Source organism: Lichenostomus cassidix, chromosome 1, assembly GCF_008360975.1.
Source record: "Lichenostomus cassidix isolate B80296 chromosome 1, HeHo_3.0, whole genome shotgun sequence".
NCBI classification, from domain to species: Eukaryota; Metazoa; Chordata; class Aves; order Passeriformes; family Meliphagidae; genus Lichenostomus; species Lichenostomus cassidix.
The window spans coordinates 90,089,919-90,116,063 of NC_139479.1; the positions used below are offsets into that span (position 1 = coordinate 90,089,919).

Below are 26,145 nucleotides of genomic sequence, written 5' to 3' on the forward strand. Positions count from 1 at the left end.
TGGGGGCATCCTCTTATAATCCATCTTTATTTGTAAAAATCCACATATAAAATCTTCGGTTTCCTTTTACAAAAACATAAAGGCACATAAAACTACTCAAACTCTCATCCCCCTGGACTGATGGTCGGACACTCCCCCCCACCCCAACCTCCCCCTTGCTTTCTCCTCCAGTCCATGTTTCTTCATGTTTCCTTTAGTTTCAGCTCACTCCTGCCCTTGCAAAGATGAAGTATGCACACAGGGGAGATGGTGGAGAGGTGGCATGGGCTGTGCGTGGAATGTTTTACAGGTACTTTTTAGTAGTAGGTCTCTCTTTCCACCCAGCCTAAAAGGAAAAGGAAGGAGAAAGAGTTAACCTCAAGGCAGACCAAGTACAAGGTCATGAGAGTTCCTTTTAGGCTCTGAAAATTTGCACTGTAGCACCTGAGCTAATAAGTGACCTGTCACAATGGGAAAATCTTGCCAAACTGTTGATGTTCTGCAGCTTTCAGGACTTCTTCTAGCTTTCTAGAACTATCCAAGCATTAATCAGTCTTTTCCATCTACTTCAGTGCATCTATACTTTTATACAATGGGAGAGAATGCAGGGACAGCGAGAAGTCCTTAATTTGAACTAACTGCACAATTGATGTTGAGGAAGGGGAAAACACAGCAAAATACACCCCCAAACAGTGTCTGGGGGTCCACAAGCTTTGTTGAGACTTCTGGAGAACTCAGCAGAATGAAGAGGTGAGGAAGGAAACACACAGATGAGCAGCATATTCTTACCGCCAGGGTTGCGTCTGATAATGAGCTTTCTGACTTCATCATACACGAAGATGAGGAGGGAGTATGGGAAAGCACAGAACCACCAGGTCGGCCTGTTTGGGAGAGGAGACAGTGAGAACACAGACTGTGGAGAAGCTCTTTGCCTGGCAGAGCTCTGACCTGATGGCACATTCAAGTGCAAGAAGGCTGGTATGACCCAGCTTGCCAGTGGCTGGGGTTCAATCAAGAATCACTACCAGGTTTTATGCTGCAATAGATTAATCCACTTTTGGATATTAATTCCAACACAAGGTGTGTCATAGCACCTTTGCTCATCTCTGTACCTGCACCTCCCCACCTAACAATCAACCACTATTTCCTCTAAGTACACATAACCTTTGTGCCCAGAGCCTCACTTACTGGAACTGTACTGTTTCCCTCATGATTTACACACTAACATCCAGCTGCTGCAGGCACTGGGCAGAGGCCAGATTTCTTGTTAGGAAATACTCACACTTCAGCACCCAACTCCAGGCAGCACTTTCAATGGAATGCAAGATGTACCAGGATTTTCTTTTCCCATGAAGATTTCATGACACTTAAACTTTGAATAGTCCTCTGGCTTAAGACTAAACCCTGCCACGAAATGTTGCAATGCTGTTGAGCAACACTTAAGATGTTGGCACCTTCCCAACCGTTAGGAAAGTTACTGTGCATCAACTGGTCATCTCTGTCTACGTAGAAGCTTTTAAAAGATTTTACTACTTGCTCTGTTCCCAAGGAACATAGGAAAGAGGCAAAAGACGTCATCAGAAGCTCTTTAGGTCTGAAGAGTCATCTGGCCTATGAATTAGTGCAATACAATTGGCTTTCTTTGGAGATGCAGTCCCTTATCCATGAAAATACCCCGTGCAAGTAAGTGCAAGAGGCAGGGGCACTAGAGCACACTGGTACTGAAGCTGTGTAGCTGATTTTTAGTGAGGCATTGAATGGCAGGCTCCCCATAAACATTCCACACAGTGAAGAAAACCCTGGTAGGCCACAGTACAACAAAGGACCCTCTAACCTGAACTCCTAAGACTAGGTTTGATGCTCCATGAGTTCACAACTTCTTTTATCCATCTCCCCACTCAAGCACTATTGTTCTTTAGTACAATCTGTTGCACAAAATCCATGATGCAACTTACTTTAGGGGATACATCCTTAGAGCAACATCCATCCCAGGGCAGTAGGACAGGAAGGCAGCCAGAGCAGTCTCCTCAAAGAGACCAAATATTAAGATCTTGTTCCTGGAAGAAACAAGAAAGAAGTCAGGGACAAAGTACTTTCAGAGATGGCATCCTAAAAATCACTTAGTTGCCACACGGGAGTGAACGGAAACAGACATTCCAGTCTAGCCCAGAAGTTCATCAGGTGGGGACTACCAGGCCACCCAATGTGACAGCACAGTTGTCACGAGAGTCTTTTGTCTCTTCACAGAGACATGCCAGTTCATAACCAAGACAACCAGCAATTGCTTTCATCACAAGTTCAGAAGGCAGCTGGAGTTCATGCCACCAGACCTCTTGATGTGTAAGATCAAGAGATCAAGTGTGCTGGAGTATCAGTGTCCATTGAGGTGGGCTAGCTCCCTCAGACAATGCCAACAGAAGCCACTATTTCTTTGTCTCAGCATGATGATTGCAACTCTCCAAGCAAGTACAAGAAGGAAGAGAGCACCCAGTCTTCTTTTATCCACTACCAAGGCACCAGTCTGGTCAAGACTTATGCCAAAACACCCAGACACTGCTGGGACAAAGGACTTTAGAATGCTGTGTGCTGGGGAACACACGGAGTCCAATTCTACATCCTCCATGAACAGCCTGACTTACTTCATCCCCTGCTGGAAGACAGAGTTTCTTCGGGTCTTGCAAATGATCAAGTCTGCCCACTGCACAACCACGATGCTGACAAAGAAGGCTGTGTGGCAAGTGAACTCCACTATTTTCCTCTGCTCGTAGGTCTAGGAAGCAAAGAAGACAGCATTCATTCAGATGTGCTGCCTTTGCTCTTTGGTGCTCTCACCAAGTTTAGCAGGCCTTAATATCTTGGCTGGCAGCCTCTAAGCTGTGCCTCCAAACTTACCCACTGCTGCCCATAGCTGTCTTCCACGTCGTTAATCCATCGGTCATCCCACTGAACTCTGATCCCCAGCAAGCCAGAAGGCCAGAACCCATTCTCCGCCATAATTACAAAATAGGTGAAGAAGCCTCCAAGGGCCTGGATCATACCTGAACAGGTAAGAAAGGATGATAAAACTGATGAAGCTACTGTGCAGGGCAATTATAACAGAGATCAACAGTTTGCAGGAAACCCCAACCAGCGTAAACATTACTCCTTGCGGGGCTCAGTGTCCCAAGCAGCAGCTGGAGAAATAGTTCACACTAACATCAAACTCAGCTGCGACCCTTTTGCTGAGCAGCTTCTACCCCCGACTTTGTACAGAATTACTTCTGTTCTGCCCTGTGCTGTGATGGCACTGTACTCAAGGACACAAGATAAAACTCCCTTTGTATTTTCATTAAGCCTTGCCCACCCCCAACCCTTGCAAAATACAGTCAAGAAGGTTCCCAAGGTCTGCTGCAATTAAGCATGAGCTCCCATCCTGTGAACTGGGCATGTCTCTGTAGCTGCCTTTAATCAAGGCTCCTAATGCTGTGTGTTTAGGGATATGCTGGAGAGAATCCTTTACTTCTAATTAAACTAACAATGGGATCTATGTTCTTGCAGAACAAGTCTGAACCAGAGGAGAGCTGGTTGTCAGCCAGTTCCTTTACAGCGCTGTGCAATTAAACAAAATTACTGTGAAAGCGATTCAATGGATCAAGCTGCACAAGCCACCACTATAAGCCACGGGGGAAGAATCATGGCAAGTCCTTTACAGCCTGAGGTTCTGGTTTACACACCCCAAACCTCAACCCTACCAAAATAAGCAGAGCAGTCACTGACTCAAGATTGTGTACAACCCCTGCTACCACCAAGTTCAAACTGTTGCCAGAGAAAACAGAGCAGCTTACCAATCTGCCCATAGGCCATACTGATCAGCCGTTCATTCACCAGCTTGTCTGTTTTGGGATTTCTGGGCTGTCTCTTCATGATGTCACTCTCTGCTTGCTCATATGCCAGGGAGATAGCAGGGACCTTGAGGGTGGCAGGACTGCTGTTAGAACAGTTTCAATTTTCCACTGCATAGACCCTTCCCTGTCCCACATATTCAGTGCGAGAAGTAGCACTCCCCAAAAGCCCTAGCTGTGGTACTCCAAAAGGGCCTTACCCCCTCCCCTTCCTCAGATTGTCCTTAAAGGGAGCTGAAAGATCCTCAGACTCAAGAGAATCATGACATGAATGTGGATAAAGGGAATATCAGATGGTTGCTTATTTTAAATCAGAACACTAGAGAAAACTGCATTTAAGCATTTTCCTTCCACCTATCCTTTCTTTAGGGTTCCTTAGAACAACCACATTTTTTCTTGAGACCAAAAAACCACACTCACCATGTCAGTGCCCAAGTCAATGCAGAGGATGGTGACTGTTCCCAGTGGAAGGGGTATGTTTGCAATGATGAAGATCAGGAACGGCGTGATTTCAGGAATGTTACTGGTCAAGGTGTAAGCAATAGACTTCTTCAGGTTATCAAAGATCAGACGCCCTGGAGCAAGGAAGAGAGAACAGGGTTACTCTCACTTATCAGCAGAAGGCAGCCAAGCAGCTCATAGGCAGCCTCAGGCAAAATGCTAGTGCAGCAAATTGAAAGGGTTCTCTTGCATGTAAAGGTGAGACTGCTCCATGCACAGCAACACCTACAGAGTAACACTTTTGGTCACAGCAATCAGGGCTCACTGCATACAGCAGTAGGATAACTACGCCTTGGTTTCTGGACATCATCAAGAGCCCTGGGAGGTACCCTCTGTTGTACTTCTGTTTGAGAGCTACTGCTCCATCAGGGAGGAAAGTGTGTCACACTCAGCTGGCAAACATGACTGTAAGGTCACGTGTTAGGCAAAAGCACAAAGTAGCTTTTGTTAGCTGCTTCCTACTGTTACCCATCCCAAAGCGTCATGCTGAACCCATGGAAAGGAGTAAGACTTTGAAGGGGGGAGGAAGAGAAGTGCTGCTCTCCTTGAAAACTCTTGTCATGGAGACAAATTCAAAGAAGAGCCCTCCAGATGTCTGTATTTTGGAGGGGATGCTGAAGCATGTTACTTTACCACCACTGCACACAAGTTATAAACTCACCTTCTTCAACCCCAGTGACAATGGAGGCAAAGTTGTCATCCAGCAGAATCATGTCAGCTGCCTGCTTGGAGACATCTGAGCCAGCAATACCCATAGCAACACCAATGTCAGCCTTCTTCAGAGCTGGGGAATCATTCACACCATCACCTGTGACTGCCACAATGGCACCCTAAACACAAAGAGAGGAACAACAAGGCTGAAATCATCACGTAAGATGTTTTGGGCAGAGAAGCTTTCTCCTACCTTTCAGATAAAGCTCAAAAAAATATTTCACTTCACTGTAAAGAGACTTGAGTTCCTCCTTGCCCTCCCCTCACCCTTTCTCTGTTCTGGTCAGGCTCATGGAGAGAGCCATGCTGCTCACTCCGAAGGAGATTCAAGACAACATATGAACATGTTGAATCCTCCTCTCCCATGCCCGTCCAGGGCACTTCAGAATTAAGTGTACTAATGAACATCCTAGGATCAGAAGAAAGCCTCAGTACTGAAGATGATGTTTTCCTGCCAGACCCTTATACTTATGTATTGTAGAGAAGCCTGACATCAGCAGCTGCAGGCTGCTGACAGACTGAGATTTAATCTGGCCCTTTACATGAGGGCACTGAGGAGACTTAGCCCTACCACTTCAATGGCAGAACTGGTTGAAGTTGACACATATATGTCTGGGAATTTCTCCAATACGACATCCTTATTCTCCCTCTCTTTACCTGTCGCTGACAGCCTTCCACAATGATAAGTTTCTGCTGAGGAGATGTCCTGGCAAAGACAATTTCTGTATGGTGAAGCAGGATGTCATCCAACTGCTCACTAGTCATGTCCTTCAAATCTGAGCCATGAACCACACAAGCTTTGGCATCCCTGCAGACAAGAGACAATATGTTTTACTTCACAAGAAGTTTCTCATTAGCTGTACTTGTCCCATGAAACTATGGCTCTTCAATGCTCTTGGCAAAGACTGACTTCTGTGACTAAACACTAATCCAGGCAGCCTCTGCACAGAGGTTTGACACTCAAAAGTTAAGAGGTAAATGGGGAACACCAAGCAAAAGACAACAAGACAGAACCAAGCAACAGACAAAAAACCTCATGAGCAGGTTAATTCTTTCCACAGCTTTTTAAAGTGCACCAAAGCAAAGACCAGTTGTTTACACAAATCTTGGCCTCTCTGCAAAAAAGGAATCCCTGACTCAGGTAGCTAGCTTCCAACATTTCAAGAGATGCTGCTGTCTTCTGCAGGCAATCCTTTTTGCAATAGACTGATGACACATGGTTCTTCAGAGTGCTCACACCATGCCAGTTCCAACTAATTTACACCCTTCGGCCACAAAAGCATGCACTGTTATATTTAGACTAGTTTGGTACCCTACATGCTGCAGCAAAATACCATCCCTCCAGCCCAGCATACCATCCCTTATAGGTCTAGGAGACTATCCACACAGCTCTTGACATCACCCAGTTTAGACAGGGAAATTCCTTCCCCACCCTTAGAGCCAGCCACTGACCTGCTCAGTCACACAGCCCAGCCAACCCCAGCCTGCCCTGCTGGGTTGTGAAGCTACCCTCAAAAAAAAAAAAAAAAATCCCAACCAAAAAACCCCCCAGGCAATTTCATTTCACAGGGTGTCTCTATTCACAGTTCATAAGCTTCATGGCTGTCCTCCAGCCCAAACACAGGCTGGGTCAAGCTAAGCAATGCAGACAGCCCAGCCATTCTGCAAACAGCCTGCCTATGCCAAAGCACATTTTCTGAGGATGCCTCAGTCCCATCTAGGCTATGAAGGCAAAACCATTAACCCTTAACAGGAAGGAGTTCCATTTTTACATTTATTCTGCTTGTAGCTATGCACTAGTGTCAGCTCCTCTACCCAGCATAAGTCCTCCTCCCTCTGCTCTACTCCAGTATCTTAACTGCTTCCCACACACAAAACATGCACATTTAAGACAGTCTTGTCCATCATACCCATTGGAGAGCCACAACAGAGCTAAGCAAATGCTAAGCTTTTCATGTCCAGGGGGAGATGCTGAGGAATTATCCAAGGCAAAGGGAAAGGCAAATGTTTAGTTCTTTGACCAGCTCTGGCTTTCCCCAGTAGACATTACCTAGGGTTGACCTGGCTGACAGGAATGTTAAGACGAGCAGCAATATCTTCTACTGTTTCATTGCCCTCGGAGATGATGCCAACACCCTTGGCAATGGCTTTGGCTGTGATGGGATGGTCTCCAGTAACCATGATAACCTGAAATGCAAACAGACTGCCATGAAAGCCTTGCCTGTACTGCAGAGCAACACTGCCCAAAAGGCAGGATTCCTCACACTGAGAAGACCATGTCTTCTGCTCTACTTGTGAGCCCTAGCACAGAGGAAGTCTGAGGTACAGGCAGGAACCTGCTACCAGCATGCAAGAGATTGAGGGGAATGGAAGACAAAAAATTGTTACTCTTGAGCCAATGGAGCCAGTTCTGCTTCCAGCCTGTGCTTCCCTCTTACCTCAGTCAGTACTGTGGCACATGCAGAACACACCCTGAGCCACATCACGTGCTTTGGGGCACCATGCTCTCAGCACCTGCCAGTGCCCTACCAGTTTGGGGTTTAACTCTTTTCAGTTCATTAACACGCAACCATTTGTATTTAACTTATAAATTAGGCCTGAAGTAACAGTAGTTAAATCAATTACTTCATCCACTCAACATTACAGCAATACAGGAAGTCAGGAAAACCCTTTATTTCCATAGGTATGAAGTGAGGAGATTTTCATCCCAGGAATAAATTACCTTGATCCCAGCACTTCTGCATTTGCCAACAGCATCTGGCACAGCAGCACGAGGTGGGTCAATCATAGACATCAGTCCTACAAAGCAGAGTTTGTCTACAGGGAAGTTCAGGTCATCTGTATCAAACTGGAAGCCCTCAGGGAACTGATCATCAGGCAGAGCCAAGTGGCAGAATCCTGTAAGACATCAAACCCACATTTACTCTGTTCCTACATATCAGCAGGCAGAGAGAGTGAACACTTACTGCTTCTGCAAACAGCTACGCAAGAGTAACAGGGAGGCTGAGCCAGGGCTGTTGAGACAGGAGTCATGCTCCTATTCTGATAACACCAGCTGTTGCTTAGGTGCCCAGACTAGCCTGGTTCTTCTGCAGTGGAACAAACCTAATACCATGTGTTCCCATGGAGACTGAAGGTCCCAAATGCTTTGCTGCACTTTGATCTAGGCGACCCAGCTGTCAGGCAAGACAAGACCCTGCAGGCTGCCTTTTAGATTAAAGGCAGGACTGCTGCTCCATGAATTGCTGAAGTGACCTTAACACTATGGTTACACTGCAGGAACAGAGTGACCCTTCACTTGATCTGTGAGGACTGCACAGGAACATGAAGGACAAATCTTTTCCAATGTAATAAGGCTTTTTTTCCTTACCTAACACTCTCTCCCCGAGGCCTCCCAATTCAAGGTAGGCATTCTGAAAAGCATCTTTCATTTCCTCATCCAGTGGTTGCTCTTTGCCATGAATAAGAATGGTGCTGCAGCGATCCAAGATCCTCTCTGGAGCTCCCTTCATCACCAGCAAGTAACGGGATTCGGATGGATTTGCGTTTTTGTGGATAGACAGCTAAGGGTGGAAGAAAATCATCTGTTCTATAGACATGTACATTGTGAAGGTCATGAGTAATCAACATCAATGTTTTGCAACTACGGCAGCTCAGGGCCATTTGTGGTATTCTGCTCTAGTTTTTAATTATCACACTTTAAAGAGGTTTACAAACTAAGGAATCTATGTATTAACATTAATGCATAACTGCAGGTGTTGTAATGACCTTTTTTGTATCCAAGTGCCACCTGTTAAGGCCACTTCCCAGCAGTTCATTCCTATTCCCAGATTTGAGTTCCTCCATGGTCTGCACACTACTGCTACACTGGTTGAGAGCATGTCTGATCCTCTGTTAGCAGCTGACACCTTAGTGTCAGTGCAACTCCAGAGGCTTCTACACACTCTAACTATGGTGTGTTAGATTAGATTTATAGAGCTGTCTTCAAGCAGGTAATGGCTAGATAAGATTTGAGTGCCAGAACAAGTTCTGAGGCACACTGTGCACAAATCTACACAAGTGCTTCACACAGCAGCTCTCCTTCAAGAGGACACATGCTTACCTGGTACTTGTTGGTAGAGTTAAATGGTATTTCCACCACTTTGGGATACCTTTCTCTCATCTCCTTGACAGAACCACAGCACAATTCAATGCATTTCAGAAGTGCAGACTCAGAGGCATCTCCTGCCACTGCTCGCTGAGGAAAAAAGACAACTATCAAAACACACACCCACAAAAGATTGGATATTTAAAATAAATTTTAAAACTGAATTCATCATAGCTCAGTCCCATCTTCTACATAACATTATATGAAAGCAAAGAATAAATAATCCTATTATCTACTACTGACAAATACTGCATTTCAGAATGCCAGGCCTCCCATCTTGACAGAGCAACAGTCTTCTTATGACAAAGTCAAGAAGCCCTTTTAAAGGGTTACAGAAAGTCAGATAACCAGGTACAGTCAGACCAAGTGAGGCTGGAGGGCCAGATGACAGAAACACATGAAAATGTGCTCTCTCTCACTGCAATATAAGATCAGTTTATCAAGCCTCTGTGAGAGATTTGATCTGTCCATGCCTCCCTTCCCCATGAAGGTTAACACTGGTAGAGATGGGAGATGGGGATTCTCAGCCCTGGAGATCTGTGTGTGCTCAGTGTTCTGGTGAAGTTTCTTTTGCTGCAATTGAAACCAAGTATTTCTTGCCCTTTTGGTCTCCATGTCTACGAGAAATTTTTTTTTTCCTCATTTCTATACTATTTTTTAGTATCTAAAGACTTCACGAAACTCCCCTCTCCCAAGCCTTCCTTCAACAGGAAGAACTCCAGCTCTTTAACTGCAGGTCACATTTTTGAGACCTAAGATACAGTCAAGGGAGTGCTGAGGAAAAATAACTTTGTTCCATCATCTCTACTACCACTGCATCAGAATACCCTTGGGAATAAGTTTACTAAGCAACATGACTAATACTTGACAAATTATAAGAAATGTATGGTTAATTTCAGCCCTGGCTGGGTCACAGTTCAGAAGCAGGAATGTGCACTGGTGCTATGCCAACTGGAGCTATGCCAGAATTTGCACCAGCACTGAACCACTGGAAACTTAAGGATACTTGCCAGTGAGATCAGACTGGCTAGAGACAATCTCCCACAACCATTGCTCCCCCAGCTCTGACATCTGCTTCTCCCAGCACCAGGTGTTTGTAGCTTTGAAGTGTACAAATGCCAGAGATAGCAATTCCTAGAACAGCTAGATATTGGGAAATGCCTAGAAAAGCTTTCTGGTCTTTCCTAGCCCTGTCTGAAATATTTGGCCTCCCAAACTGAGCGCAGATGCCAGCAGATGGCAACGATTCTGCTGTGGGAAAAAGGTCTTCCCAATCTCATCTCCCCTGCCCACTGCACACATCCTCTAAGAGTGCTAGCTGTCTGCTATGCAGAAAAGATTAAGAGTGCCAAATACCTCTACTCTGGAGGCTCCTGGGACCCACAGGATATAATCTCACTATCATTATGGAAGGACAGTGGTGAGGAACAAGACCAAATTTATTTTTTTTTGGGGAACTCACCTTAAGAATCGGTACATTTTCCTGGCCAGCCTGAAACACAGCACGGTTACAGAGACCTGCAATTCTGGACAAAGCACTCCAAGTGGCTGAGCTCTTGTCAAAGGAAGCACCTGAAAGCAGAGGAAGAATGTCAAAAAGCCACCCCTCTAACAAGTCATATAAGCTCAAAAATCCCACAGGCTTAAGAGCAAAAAGCCTTTATCTCAGAAATAGAAAACACTCAGAGCATCACTACATCTTTCATTCCTCCTCCCTTCCCAGGTATTTTATGAGCAGCTGATTATTTTAAGACCAGAAGGTAAAATAGCAGCAGTGCAAGAGAACACCTCTACGTTCAAGATTCCAGTAATGGCCGTATCTAGCAGCAACAGAGGACACACTGACAAAACAAAGGAATTCTGTACAGATAAAATTCATTCAGAGGGCTTGAGTAAGGGATGCTGGCTTCCACCTCCAGGTTGTCTCACTTTATCCATCAACCCAGGAACTGGATGGAATAGCTCCCAAAGGAACAATGCTTAAATGAAGATATTCTCTCATGCTGGCTCTTAAGTCGACTTTAAGGGAGATGAAGAGACAGTTAACTGATAACCTAACATACTTTCCATAAAGTGAAATCTTCTAGGTTTATTTCCACTGCAGCCAAGCCAACCATTGACAGGCTGAAGGCTTCCAAAACATCTATTTATAGCTCATTACTTTGAACTAGTGTTAAGTGGCTTTTTTAAGCATTGCAGACAAGCACAGTGTTTTGGAACAGTTCAGGCCAGGGTGCAGCAGAAAAGTGTTTATGCTAATAATGTGTTGCAACACATATTGCATATATTGAAAACATTTCACAAGGTAGACGACAGCTAGGGAACTCCTGAGTTGGGTTGTATTGAACAGTTCTGGAGAGACAGGCACCTCTCCCAGTTGCACAGCACACATTTCAGATTCTTATCAACTAGGAGAAACTTCCTGCTTAAGTCTTGCATTCATTGCTGGCACTAAGCAAACACAACCTGGATGTTGTGGGAAAACCCCTGTCCAAAGGCAGCCATCTAGCTCCACATGGGAACTTTCCTTCTATGTCCAGCCTCTAGTAATTATTATCAAGGCCAACACTTCTGCTGTCCATACTTTCAACAGACTTAAGATTGAGCAATTTCATTAAGATATTTTGGCAAAGATAATCAGGTACTTGCAAATATTTCTATGTACAGGACAAACATGGCTGAATATTCAAGAGGCTCAAATTCCAACTGAGTAATTTTGCAGAAAAGGTAGACTATAACAAGTTTAACGATTAAACAGAACTGTGGTACAGTGCAAAGCTTTCTATGTGTCACTTCAGATTTTATTATTCACTCATTCTATATTGTACATTAGAAGTCCTTGCATTGTGAACTTCAACTTGGACTGGAGTGCTACAAACACGGCTTCTTACAAGTACCAGTGTCCAGGAAGCCCCATAAAAAACCATTTTTTAATGAAATGCCTCAAACACAGAGAGGTGGTCTTACCACTCTGGTTCTCTGTAGTGTCAGCCTCATGAATCTGATTGTCAAACCACATGTGGGCAACTGTCATGCGATTCTGTGTCAGAGTGCCTGTTTTGTCAGAACAGATGGTGGATGTGGAACCCAGGGTCTCCACGGCCTCCAAGTTCTTCACCAAGCAGTTCTTACGAGCCATACGCTTAGCTGTTAGTGTCAGACATACCTGGGGACAAGGCAGAAGATAACAGGTTAGATGCACTTGTGCAGTAACAACTCAATGTGCACATGGGATGACAACCAATTCCCATGGCCTGCAGTGATTCCCTAACTCCTCGCTCACCCTGCCAGTGCAAAACAAACAGCAACACTTCGGCCCAGGTGCTAGGTTTAAATGACATTTTCCTCATCACAAAACCTTCAGGAAAAGGACTGTCAAGGCTTCAGCCTCCTGCTTCTCAGTGCATTAGGAACGAAATAACATGCCTCAGACTAACATTTCAGTCAAAGTTGTCATGTCCTAATCATAGGTGCTCTCAAAATAGGTGAGGGCAGGCCACATATGAGATAGCCCAAATTAGCTCTCCTGATAGGGGCTTGCAACTTGCTGCTGTTGAAAGTGAGCAACTCCAACTCACTTTCTTGCTAGAAGCTCTTATCTGGCTCCAGTTGCCAACTGTTCATTCCCTGGCTTGGTTGCTACTCTGCTGCTTAAAGCTCCAGGGAAGCATTTTGTCCTGTCCACCACCACTCTCTTTACACCTAAAAAGGCCTAAATACTTTCACCACCTCTTCAGGAAACCAAACTTACAAAAACCTGACAGATCTCAGATCAAAAGCTGGGGCTAGAGTGGAGGTTGCAGGATGCTCTGCCAGCCCTTAAGGGTTGGAAGGGCTGGTGTACATGTGGGTGTAGAAAGCCTGATGGCTGTAGCAGAAAAGCCCCTTCTTGCCACAGAAAAAGGCAAGACTAGAATGTAGTAGTCAGCTGCATGATGCCAAGCCTCTGTGCAGATCTAACTTAGGGACCCATGTTTATTAGATAAACTGCTGCAGAACTTGACATTGATTTGGGCACCTAGTTAAAATACACCAAACTCAGAAAGCCCAGCCCTACACACTTGCCTTCCAACACTTTCCACACTTCAGTGTTCACCTCTGTGAATGCACACTGAGCATGAAGCACTCCACTTCCTTAAGGACCACGTAAGTAACAAATTCCATCTTTTTTTTCCAACTTCACTCACCGTAACCGTTGCAAGCAGCCCTTCTGGGACATTGGCAACAATGATCCCAATGAGGAAGATAACAGCCTCCAGCCATGTGTACTCAAGGATGAGAGAAAGGACGAAGAAAGAGACACCCAGGAACACAGCCACTCCAGTGATGAGATGGATAAAGTGCTCGATCTCCATGGCAATTGGAGTTTTGCCCCCTTCCAGTCCAGAAGCCAAACTGGCAATACGGCCCATCACAGTGCGATCCCCAGTGCTAATGACAATGCCACGGGCAGTGCCTGGAAGAGAGATGGGTTTTAGAAAACAAAAGCAGCCACAGCTTAATATCCTGTAGGATATTAAGAAGAGATATTCTGCATGGGCTTCGGCGTAAAGACTGCCTACCACCATACTCAGAGCTGCAACACAAGTCCTGCTAGAGATGTTTGACATTCCTGCTTTCTGCAGCAACTGCAGCATTTCATACAGCTCTACCTCATGGTTCACGTTATGTTATCTGCACTTTAACACTTTTTACTTGGAATAAAGCAGGCAGGCTAGAAGACATATCTCAGAGCTGCTCCTCTAACAGGACCAAGAACAAAGAAAACCAGTAGTGCTGCAGAGTCTTTGCCCATTCTACAGTACTGCAGCTCGAATGGGCAAAGTCTTTGATGGGAACTTCCACTCTACTCTTGAATGGTAGAAGTATGCTTATGGTGTATTAACATTGCTTACCTACAGAGCTCAATATCATTGCTCATGCTTAGGGAAGTAGGAGACACACATACCTTCCACACAGTTGGTGGAAAAGAAGGCAATGTTCCTGGTCTCCAGTGGGTTCTCATGGGAGAAGTCTGGAGACCTGGTTTGAGGCTCTGATTCACCAGTGAGTGAGGAGTTATCCACCTACACAAAAGAGAATACTTGGTCATATACCAGCAGACAGATGCCTCCTAGGTACTTCCCCCACCCTTCTCCTCCACTCCAGCCCCCATTCACAGCATAGAAGACTAATTAATCTTATTTCAGAGTGAAGTTTCCAGACAGCCTGTCATTACCACACCTTGCAGCCATGTGCAGATATGATCCGAAGGTCAGCTGGAATTCTGTCTCCTCCTTTCACCTCCACTAGATCTCCAACTACAACACCTTCAGCATTAATGCTCATCTTTTCACCATTTCTGACAACAAGTGCTTGCTGAAAGAGAGTGAAGAAACAATATATGTCAAAAGCAACTCTTTAAGAAAGGGCACAAAAGATCTGAGTATCTTAAAATAGTTACACTATGATTCTACAAAGTTTCTACTTGTACAATGAAGTTTATGTCTTGTATGTTATTTCAGAAAAAAAGGTACTTTTTTTTCTTGTTATTAAAGCACCTTATTCCCAACGTACCGGTGTGATAGGTGTGGGAAAGATTGTCCATGAAGGAATCCAAATTTTAGTGCTTATCACACTAGTTACTGAACTCCCCAGACTACTCAGAAAGTGTCCTATGATTGTTAATAAGCTGGTGGAACCTGCAGGGTTTCAGAAACCTTGGTCTGTTAGCATAGTTACTTGGAGCAGCCTCACAGATCCCTCAAAATTAAGAGCTAGTAACCCACACTAACAGCCAGACCTTTGCAATTGGAGATGATGTTTAAAACCATGAATATCTTGGATCAAGCTATGGCTTGCCAGACCTCAAGGAAATGATTTATTCCATACCTGAGGCACCAAGTTCTTGAAGGACTCCATGATCTTGGAACTTTTTGCTTCTTGGTAATAAGAGAAACAGCCAGTAATGATAACCACAGCTGCCAACACAATACCCAGGTACAGCTACAAAGAGCAGAGAAAGTGAGTCAGAGGACAGTCTGCCTGAAAGGCTTCCAGTTTGTTCAAATTAATTGCCTGGCATTTAAGTGCCCCATTACAGGCATGAAGGTACTTGCAGTCTCTGTACATTTTGTACACAAAGGCTGTCCACAAGTTAGTGTTGTTAACACAACACAAAGGAAGTTGGCTGTTCGTTTCATTATGTGGAAGCACTCCAAAACATGTTAAGCTCACACACTGAATTTCCCATGCTTATGGGAAAAGCTTCTGGACTGAATGCTTAAAGGAAGTTAATCTGCTTTGAGCCCCAACAGGCTGCTTGGCCTGCCTTTGAGGTTAAACAGACATTTTTACTTACATTATCTTTGTTGGGCTCTTCCTCCATCAAGCTTTGTATGCCGTAAGCCAGAAAACACAGAATAGCACCGATCCACAGCAGGAGCGAGAATCCTCCAAAGAGCTGCTTGCAGAACTTTACCCACTCAGGAGTGGTGGGTGGGGGGGTCAGGGCATTTGGGCCATCACGAGCCAGGATCTCAGCTGCACGTGCAGTAGTCAAACCCTACAAGAGAGGTTCCTTTTTTAGCCATTGTGGCAAGACCTGCTGCAGAAGGTAGGTCTGAATTTGTTCACGTTCTACCACAGCAACAAGGAGCTGCTAACAGGTAATGGAGATGTCCTCAGTGGCCAACTTGAACACAAGTTCAGGATGTGAGAGCTGAATGCCAAAACAGGAGCTACAGGATGCTGAATGGTACTTCAGGAGCCTGCAGGACATGGGTCTACAAACACTGAAGAAGGGCAGGACAAGAAGGCTACAGCCACAGACTGAGCTCTGAGGAATAGCAAAGTGCCATCCACCCTACCAAATTATGGAAAAAGTGAAAGCTGGAGGCCATAAAAGTGATAACATGTTGGAACAACCTTTCAGGAAGTTCAGCTTTCAGAAGCAAAGGTCTTGGGACACAAAAATGCAAATCTCTGTACTGTTACAGAGTGAAGAGCAGACTTGATGCTACATGCAATCATGCAATAAATGCATTAAGCAAAGCAAACAGTAGCAGAAGTATGAAACCACTGCAGTGCTTCTGCACTGGACTCTGAGGTAGCCTAAGACATCTGCACACCTCTTACTGCAGAAAGGCAAAATTTTAACTGCTATTAGCCATAATTAAGTATCTGGGCATGTGCTAGCTCACTAGACTACATTTGCAACATAAAAAACACTTGTCTTCACTACATGCTCCTCAGGAAAAAAATAAAACTGAGAATCAACTTGACCTTGAACAACTCCGAGGCAGATAACAGTGACTTTGTTAAAAGCAAAGTCACTAAAGTATTGCAGTCAAGTTGTACAGTGGGAGGATAAAGAGAAGTATTTGTGAATTCAACAGTTCTCCCAAAGCCTGGGAAACTTAAATGGAGGAGCAGAGATTAAACAAAAAAAGAAAAAAAAAACCAACATACCAAAACCAGACCACCCAGATCTCCCTTTGTGAAATGCTCTGAGCTGTTTCTTTTCAGATCAGGGCAAGGAGGGAGGGAATACAACGTCTACCTACCCGACTCAAGTCTGTTCCATATTTACGATGAAGTTCATCAAGGCTCAGCTTGTGGTCATCCTGAAAGACAAGAAATAGTTGGGAGAGAAAGGCATCTGAGAAAAGAGCTCAGCAATTCCACCCCCTACCCCAGGTTTCCTATCTGTAACAGTTGGTGAGATAGCAGGACTCTAGTTCATTCTCTCTGCAAAGAGAAATCTCAAACTCATTCTGGAATTCAGCAGAGTCTCATCATTAGCATTCTTGTGGCTATTTGGGTACATCACAGCTTTTTTGAAAAAGTCTGACTTTACCTCAGTGCAGTCTTTACACCCCCAGCAGATTCTGCGAAATCTCAGTGGGTGGGTTTTTTTGGGAGGGTGAGAGAGGAATGGAAAGAAAAGGAGTTGGGAAAGAAGGTAGGAATGTAAAGAAAGTTAAACCTGTAATATCACACATTTTTAAGTAGTGCTGCTAGATTAAGCACTACTTTGGGGGAAGTGTTTCTTTCCCCAAAGAGGCTTCTTTTCACAGCCAGGCTATTTTTCAGTTGGATCAAGTTGGTTCAGAGCACTGCCTCACTTAAAATGTTGTACTGGATGAGCAGATGCTTTAAGTACTTTACTACTGGACACAGAATCTAATCTTTGAGCAATCTTTAGAATCCCCTCTGCCTAACAGAGGGGTCAAAAATATGAAAGCCCAGTCTCAAATCCACAAAACAAAAAATCTGCATCACCTTCAAGGACAGCAGATCTAAGCCAGACGATGCTCACAGACAGATGTATAGCATCATCCAGCTTTCACAGATGGGGATGGGAGACACTCCCCACAGCCTCAAACATGATTAGAAGGAATAATACTGAGGTCAGTCTGAGCAGAGGCCAGCAGTAAATGGAACTGCACAGCCCCAACTCCTCAGCTGGAATGAAAACAGCAGTCCCACTCACATGACAGCACAATAAAGCCTGTAATGCTGCTATCCAGAGAGCGCTAGCCTGGGCGAGGAATTATCTATACTGTGCTATGGGTAATGCAGGCAAGCACAGACTTAGGTTCTGTGTCAAGTGCCTTTTGAGAGCAGTGATGTTGCCAGGGTCTATTGTGTGCTCATCTTGATGCTGAAACACTTACAGCATGTCTGGCTTGAGGACAGAGGGGAGGAGAAGGGAGATCAGTGCTTTCAGTCACACCATGCTTTCAGCATACTACATCTTTTCTCTTTCGATCAAAACAGGCACAGGGCTTTGGGCACAGCAAACACTCTAAAAGCTGCTCTTTCTGTGCCCTACGCTCTTACCATCGCAACTTCCTTTTTAAGCTCATCCATGTCCCTCTCCTTCTTCCCCTTCTTCTTCCCGCCATGCTCTGATGTAGCAGTGGGCTCATACTTGTCTCTTCCATCCTGCAAGGGAAGACACAGCATCATTAGAAACATCTTGCAGTCAAATTCCACAGCAGCAGACATGAACTATACACACAAGACTGCCAGGCAGACAAAATTACTACAGTTTATTAAAGCTGTCTACCTGACACTGTTTCTACAACATTCTCTTGGAGAAACAGGCTGCTTGTGGCTTGGACAGGTGCACTGTGTACTGGGTAAAAAAACAGCAAGAGGGTTGGACCAAGAAAGTGGTGGCGAATAGAGTTTCATCCAGCTGGCATCTGGCCACCAGTGAGGTTCTCCAGGCCTCAGTATTGGGGCCACTCCTGTTCAATATTTTTATCAATGATCCAGACAAGGGGATCAAGTCCACCCTTGGTCAGTTTGCAGATAAAACTAAGGTGGGCAGGAGTGTTGATCTGCTGGAGAATAGGAAGGCTCTGCAGAGGAACCTGGACAGGCTGGATCAATGGACCGAGACCAACAAAACAAGGTTCAGTAAGGCCAAGTGAGCCAAGGGCAGGACCTGGCACAACAACCCCATGCACGGCTGCAGGCTGGGGGAGGAGTGGCTGAAAGCTGCCCAGTGGAAAAGGACCTGGGTGTGTTGGTCACCAGTGGCTGCACGTGAGCCAGCTGTGCTCAGGTGGCCAAGAAGGCCAATGGCATCCTGGCTTGTAAGAGCAATAGTGTGGCCAGCAGGACCAGGGCAGTGATTGCCCCCTGTACTCGGCACTGGTGAGACCACACCTCGAGTTCTGTGTCCAGCTCTGAGCCCCTCACTACAAAAAGGAGGGCTGGACTAACTATTGGTCCACTGAACTTCCATTGAGGTGCTGGAGCAAGTCCAGAGATTGGAAATGGAGCTGGTGAAGGGTCACAAATCTGGAGCACAAGTTATGAGGAGCAGCTGAGGGAGCAGGGTTGTTTAGGCTGAAGAAAAGGAGACTCAGGGGAGATCTTATGACTCTCTGCATAAGATTCTAGAAAGGAGGTTGCAGCCAGGTGCAGGTTGGTTTATTTTCCCCAAGAAATGACAGGCCAAGAGGAAATGACAATCTCCAGTTGTGCCAGGAGAGGTTTATATTGGCTATTGGGAAAAATTTCTTCATGGAAAGGGCTGCCAAGCCCTGGAACAGGATGCCCAGGAAAGTGGTTGAGTCACTATCCCCAGCAGTATTTAAAAGATGTGTAGATGTGGCACTTGGAGAGATGGTTTAGTGGTGGACTTGGCAGTGCTGGGTTAATGGTTGGACTCAATTATTCTAATGGTCTCTTCCAACCTACATGATTCAATGAAAGTTATGCCACTTCAATAAATAATAAAAATGAGGTAGTGAACAGAGAAGTCTGCTCAGTATCATCTCCAATACATAGATTAGAGCCAGACATTGTGCAAGTCTAGCTAGAAAGAAAGCAAGCTACACACTATTCAGGCAGTCTTGACGCGTGAGCCTCGGCTCAAGCCGAAAAGATAAAGTGATGAAGAGCAGAAGAAACCAATTCCTGAGAGAATACGTATGCTCCCTTCAAGGCATGAACTCCTCCTCCCCCCTCCCAGTCTCCCCCATCTCTGGTGAGGAGGAGGAGGAGCAGCCTATCAACTGAAGATAAATAAGAGGTGGTACCTCCAGCTGGTCGATTCTGGGGGCTAAGTTCCAACACTTTCATTCGCAGTTTGGAAAACGAGCTGGCTGGTTTACGCAACAGAAATCTGCTTTCAATTTATGGGAGTTTGAGCAGCAAGAATGGTATACAAAGCAGAAGTACACTTCTGCAAACTCAGTCTGTGCTTAGTCCTGCTTACACTTCACAGAGCAGATGATTCACTTAGAGCCTTTTTATTCAGTAAGATTTTTGTTCACTTTTATTTTGGTTAATTCTACATGAAATCGAGCAAAGATTTAGATCTTGTCATAATGGGGTAAACAAGCATCTAAGGACAAACAAATCATGACTTAGTGCACATAAACATCACTTAAAAGACAACCCTCTACTCCCTTCTGTGTGGGACCTATTACATCCCTACACCCTGCCATGTTTTATGTGATGAGATTTTCACCTAATAAGATCCCTCAAGAAGAACTTTAAGATGAAACAGCACTTAGTGGCACCAGAGTCAAATCTTTAACAAGATTAAGAAAAGATTTCAAAGACATTGCCTTGCTTGCTCTTTGCATGAATACCTCAAACCACGAACTGGATTCCTGAGAGCTGGATTCCAGAGAGTGATCTGGACACAGGAACTATTGTTTGGATCCAAGACCCGTCCTGATGAGCAGCTAGCACAGGAAATTTTTATCTATTTCTAGAGATGTAGAAACCGAAACCAAAAGTGAAACTGCACAAAAAGAAGAAAGATCCTGACTTTTCTGAAACAACCCGCCAGTCACATCGAGACAAGGGTTTTTACTATTCTGAGAAAGCTCTGTGTGAGACACTTTGCAGCCACAGTCACCTCGTACATGCACAGAATTCTCCCTTTGCCCTGTTCAGCAAAGGCAAGCTTTGCATGCAGCTACAGAGCTGTGCAATGGAAACAGTTTTTAATAAGTGGAGCAGAGCCGAGCTATTTGCCTCCACTGATCCAGGAAGAGGACACAGAACTACAGACTGTCAGCATTCCTGACATTCTCTTTCCTTCACCTAAACTCCCATTTCCCTTCTAAGGAAAGTGAAAGCCACAGTACTTAAATCAGCACGGTCCTCGCATTCCAGCTTCACAGGAACTTGCCACAGGGCAACTCACAAAAAGCCACCATGAAGCATCTCTCTCCTTCAGCCTCTGAAGGAAACAACTTTGACTTCTGCTAGAACTGTGGCAGACAAGTCCAAACACAGCCCTGCACAAAACACACGCTTCTTGGCTATTGCTTGAGATGAGAAATTATTTCTAATGAAGGTGAAGGAGCTGGTGCCTTGCTTGACTAGCAGTCACCACCTTCAGCTTCACCCCTTCTCCCCAGAAAAGCTTGGCAAGCTCTTGCAGGTGTTTTAAAAACCTCCTGGTTCTTTGAAACTTCTGTGAGAAGTACAGTTACTCAGCTTATTGGGGGCAATGAACAATCCAAGAGCATAGGACTGTTCAAGCTTTTTCAGCTGCAGCTGAAACAATCTACAAGTGGGCAAACATGAAAAGGCTCATTGCCCTTGTTCAAGCATGATTTGCTTTTAAAAAAACAAAACAAAACACAAACCCAAAAAACCCAGCGATCAGCTGCCCTAAGAACAAAGAGCAGATAGAGTTACTTGTTTCTTTAAGCACCCAAGTATTTGGGTCTTAATGGAGTCCATCTTACAGAAGAGCTCAGCAACTCCACAGCTTAAAAAAAAAAAGCACAATACTTTCCCTTCTGTTGCTTTAGTACTACAGCCTACCCTTACTGAAAGGTAAGTCAGGAGAATCAGTTTCAGCTCTTGCTACAGGACCATTTCATGCAGAGTCTGAACTTCCTGCTCCATCATTCAAATCTGAACCTGACACACACAGAGTCAAAGTCCTGCCCCCTGTTCTATGCCTCCGAGGCCACTGCCTCCCTTCCTGCAAGATGAGCCCAATCTGTTCAACAAAGGCTTGTGCTGGCTGGGCTGCCAGGGGAAGAGGTTTTCATCCCACCTCAGTGCTGTAGGATTTCCCTGCTCTCCCCTCCTTTTCCTGCTGTACAAAGAGAAGAACGCCTATGGTACTCCAGAGCCACATCTTATCATGATTTAATCACATGGCCTGAACACAAAGGAAGGTCTGTCTCATCAGAAATGTCACCCCTGTTCCTTGACTTAGCCCAAGAACTGACTCATCAAAACTGCCTCCGAAAAAAAACAACACAGCTTCTTTTTTTTCCATGCAAGATTTTGTTTTTCCACTGGCTTAAGCACAACTTTTGAACACACCAGCCTAAGTTTTATACATCCCCCAGAAAATCCTATTGTCTTTCAGATACAGCTTATGATTTTCCGCTCTGGACTAATTGAGCCATTCATGGCTGATGTTCTCAATACAAACCATGATTGACCAGGAAACGGGAGGGGTACAAATCAGCAGACCAGCTCAGAAGGACCCTGTTCTGTGATCACCTAATCCAACAAGAAATGACAAGTAAGAGCCAAAATAAATTATGCCGTCTCTGGAGGCCCTGTCTGTTTTACTGCTTATGTCATTATAATCAACTGTGCACAGAAACAGAAAAGTTACTGTCCTGCTGCCTTATGAGACAGTAAATGTATTAACCAGATGAATCATAAAACTCACTCCGCCTATTGGACCGGAAACTCTGTTCCATGACCCTATATAATCTTAGCAAGAGATGGAATGACTTCCTTGGATCGTGCTTACTCCCTCTCAAGAGGTGTGTTCAATCTCCTATGTTGAATCAAAAATTTAAGCTGCATCAATTGATCAGACTCTCAGAACCTAGGACAGTACAAGGCAGTTTTTGCTCAACAGCTAGTGATTGCTAATTGTGCACAGACTGCTGCTTCTCAAATGATGGAAGGACAAGCTCTTCTCCCATGAGAAGAGATGTAAACCTAATCAGGTTTCTAATCATCAGGATAAAACCAGGACCACCCACACTTCTTAAGCCCTCTCTGGGTATTAGGACAAACATCTCTACTTGTCACGGAGCTGTGTGAAGACCCAAGTGCAGAGCAGGCTTTCCAAATGTCATTGCTGCACAGCTGAGCAGTCCATCCTGGGTGTTTTTTGGTGCTATGCCAAACAGTCACCTTCCTCAGTTCTTTGCCTGTAATACTAGTGGCGTCTACACCGTAGCTCCAGATATCTCTAGTCGTTGACAAACACATCAAGAAAAGTGGACTGAACCCAGCTCTCCCCTAGAGAAGCTGGGGAAGGGCTGCCCCTTGGAAAGGCCTGGGTGAAGCAAAAGTTGCAGTTTTCAGCAGGTCAGGATCACTGTGGGTTGCACAGCCCACCTCACTTGCTAGAGACGCCCGCTTCTGTTACCCTGCTTTTCCACAAACATGTATCGACTAGGCTCAGGGTTTTCTTTGGCAAAAGGATTATTCTCTAGTCATAGTAATAAAAAGCGAATGCCATAAAATAGCCGTAGTAATAAAAGAATTAAAGAGATGGGCGAGGAGGAAGGTAATATAGTAAGATTTTTTCTAATTGTACCAGATAAGGATTGCTTTGATTTGCATGATTTCCCCTCAGCTGATTCACTATGCAATAAACCTTCCTAGTTTCTGACAGGGGGGAAAAAACCCTTAACTGGGGTTCAGGGAAATCTGAGCAAGCCAAGAGGTGTTTCTGCTCTACACACAGGTGCTCAGTCACAACATCCAGCTTCAAGAAGTCTTCTCTAATGTTTCCAAAAGCCTTCAAATACACTTCTCTTTAGTTACAGGATAGGATCTGAATTAAGGACTTTTCCTCCTCATGGGCTCTAAGGTAGAGCTGACCTCCAGATGTGACCCAAAGCACAGACCACCAACTCCATGCTATACCTGTGCAGCGAGGGAGATGGAGTGAAACGTGCTGTGGTCTACAAACAGCTTTCAGTCAGCTCTGAACAGGAATGAAATCCTGAATACTTTCCTCCACTACACACACCCCTTGGATAATCTGCTTTTTGGGCTGCATAGCCAGGCAGCTGACAGCCCTCCCCTTGCCCCGTTACCATTTAAAGTAAAACAGACACTGTGCTCAGCTTCTCCTCACAGCCACTGAGAGAAGAAACTTGTCTTCTCACACTCAGGCTCTTTTTTCTTCCATCCCATGCTCCCATGGAAAAGAAGTTTCCTTTTTGGGCTCCCTAACTCAGGGCAGGCACATGCTGTTCAGTGTTGCATCCACACACCACCTTTTTCACTGCCTTGCTCTCCCAAATCCCCGTTTTTCAAGGGGTCCCTAATTACACGCATGCATTCTCACAGCTAAACGAACAAATCTTGTGACTTGCTACCAGAAAGCATGAGGCAGCCGTATTATCCCTGCTGAATTATCCCTTGTGGCGGCGCTTCAGTTTCAGGCTAATTGCTTTATTTTCCACGCAACCTGTGAAATCTGAAATGGAAGCAAGACAGCTTTCTGCATTAGAAAGTGTTTGTACCTTCTATTAGCGCCACCAAGGCAGGCTAACACACTGCCAAGTGTCCCATCAGTGCTTTATCTCCTGGATGAACTTTTGCTGTGCACACTGCCTGTTGCCTACTGGACTTGAATACAATGGGCTGGGCTGCCAAGCATCCGAACTACTTCGTTAGGACAATAAAAAAAGCTCCATACACAGAAAAATGCTGAACACCCACCCCACAGACTCCTGAACCCCCTTTTCCGAGTAACTGCCCATTCAGCCATGTTCTTGCAGCTCTCCTACTACTCATGCAGTTATGTCAACATTGCTGCTGTTGTGCTGAGGAGGACAATACAAAGTCATGTCAATGTTTGAACAGCGCTCGGGAAGCACAGAACACCTGTTGGCAGGGAACTCGCTACCACCGCTGGTCTCACGGCCCTGCACGGTCACCCTCTCCTCAGGAAGAGGAGAAATCTGGGAATTTTACAGGAATATGTCTAAACCAAAAGTAAACACAAATCTATACACCTCCATCTACTCAAGATGCACAGGCAAGATGCACATGGAAGGGGAAAACCAAACATCCAAGCAATAAGGCTCAGAAACTGGTCTCTAGTTTTCTGACAGAAAATGGAATCAGAGCAAGCCAAGAGGTGCTTCTGCTCCACACACGGTGCTCGAGCTCAACGTCGAGCTTCCAACAGCCTTCACATACATTTTTCTTTAGTAAAACACACGCTCTGAATTAAGAACTTCTCCAGAAACAACGCTGATACAGGGCAGAACCCGCTGCGCAGCCTTCCTCGGGGATGTATCGCCCCAAGAACAGGATAACCTCAGGGGCGCCCACATCCCTCCTGCCACCACCTCCCATCACACCCTCACCGCTACCAGCAGGCAAAATTCACCCTAATAACGCTGACGGCTCCTCTTCTCCCGCCCTCCCCACCGGGCCCTCGTGTCTCAAGAAAAGTCTAAAGTACTCTGCGGAGCGCGGGGAGCAGCCACGATCCCTCCCCAGCTCCGCAAGGCCACCAGATAACGCCGCCCGGGGGCTGCGGGCGGGAGGCCCCTGCTCGGGGGGACACGGCCTTAAGGAGCAGCCGGGGGCTTTGGGACTCCCCGGGCTCCGCCACGCCTTCCCCGGCTCTTCCTTCCCCCGGGCGACGGAGGGGCAGGGTAGGAGGGCCTCCCTGGCGGGCGACGGCGGGGCGCCGGGGTGGGAGGGCCTCCCTCGCACGCTGCCCGGGCGGGCGGGAGGCACCGGTGCCGCTCGCCAACGGCCGCGGCCGCCCTCGCACCTCGCACCCGACGTGGCCGCCCCAGCCCGGCACGGACAAAGCGCAGCCCCGTCGGAGAGTAACGGGCGCCGGCCGCGGTGCGGCTCCTCGGATTCCCCACTTCCCGGCCCGGCCCGGCCCCGCCGCTCACCCCTTTGCCCATGGTGCCGGGCGACGGCGTGCAGGTCAAGCGGCGGGGGGCGAGGAGCGCGGCTCAGCGGCGCCACGTGTCCCGGCCGGCGCAGGTGCGGAACAATAGCGGCACCCCGGCTGCCGCTCGCCTTCCTCTTCTTTCTCCTCCTCCGCGGCTCCTCGCTTTCGCCTCGCCCCCCTCTGCCCCCGCCCGGGACGTTCCTCTCTCCTGCCGCAACCTCGCGCAGCAACGAGAATCGCCCTCCTTCCCCTTATAAAAGCGCTCGTTCGGCTGCCACGCCCAGCCCGTACGGGCTGCCTGTCCCCGTGGTACGGTGGGGGGCGGGCCTGCCGCCGGGGCTGTGGGAGGGAGTAGCCCCGCGCGCCCTTCCCCCGTCCCGAGTGCATGTTGGGATGGGGGGCTCACCTTGAGCCTCACCCCGCCTGCCCCGGGGCGAGCAGCCTTTCCGCGGTGCCCGCTTGGCTGCGGCGCCGCCGCCAGGCCGGGGCTCCCCGGGCGCCTTGCCCGCCGCCCCTGCGGGGGTCGGCCCTGTGTCCCGCTGGCC

The 26,145-nt window shown here is 46.4% G+C and overlaps 1 protein-coding gene across 1 annotated transcript; it reads right to left on the reverse strand.

Moving 5' to 3' along the window:
- On the reverse strand, positions 1-25,837 carry ATP1A1 (ATPase Na+/K+ transporting subunit alpha 1). The gene is made up of 23 exons (XM_085070414.1): positions 25,599-25,837; positions 18,043-18,147; positions 16,764-16,823; positions 15,560-15,763; positions 15,091-15,204; positions 14,443-14,577; positions 14,168-14,285; positions 13,407-13,675; positions 12,187-12,385; positions 10,682-10,791; positions 9,175-9,309; positions 8,443-8,635; positions 7,795-7,970; positions 7,123-7,259; positions 5,730-5,880; positions 5,023-5,191; positions 4,281-4,435; positions 3,804-3,927; positions 2,872-3,017; positions 2,619-2,749; positions 1,935-2,036; positions 769-860; positions 1-325 (listed from the first exon to the last, which is right to left on the reverse strand). Exons 1-23 carry the CDS (start codon positions 25,608-25,610, stop codon positions 297-299), a joined length of 3,066 nt encoding a protein of 1,021 aa, XP_084926540.1. The 5' UTR covers positions 25,611-25,837; the 3' UTR covers positions 1-296.
- Positions 25,838-26,145: the final 308 nt, after the last annotated feature.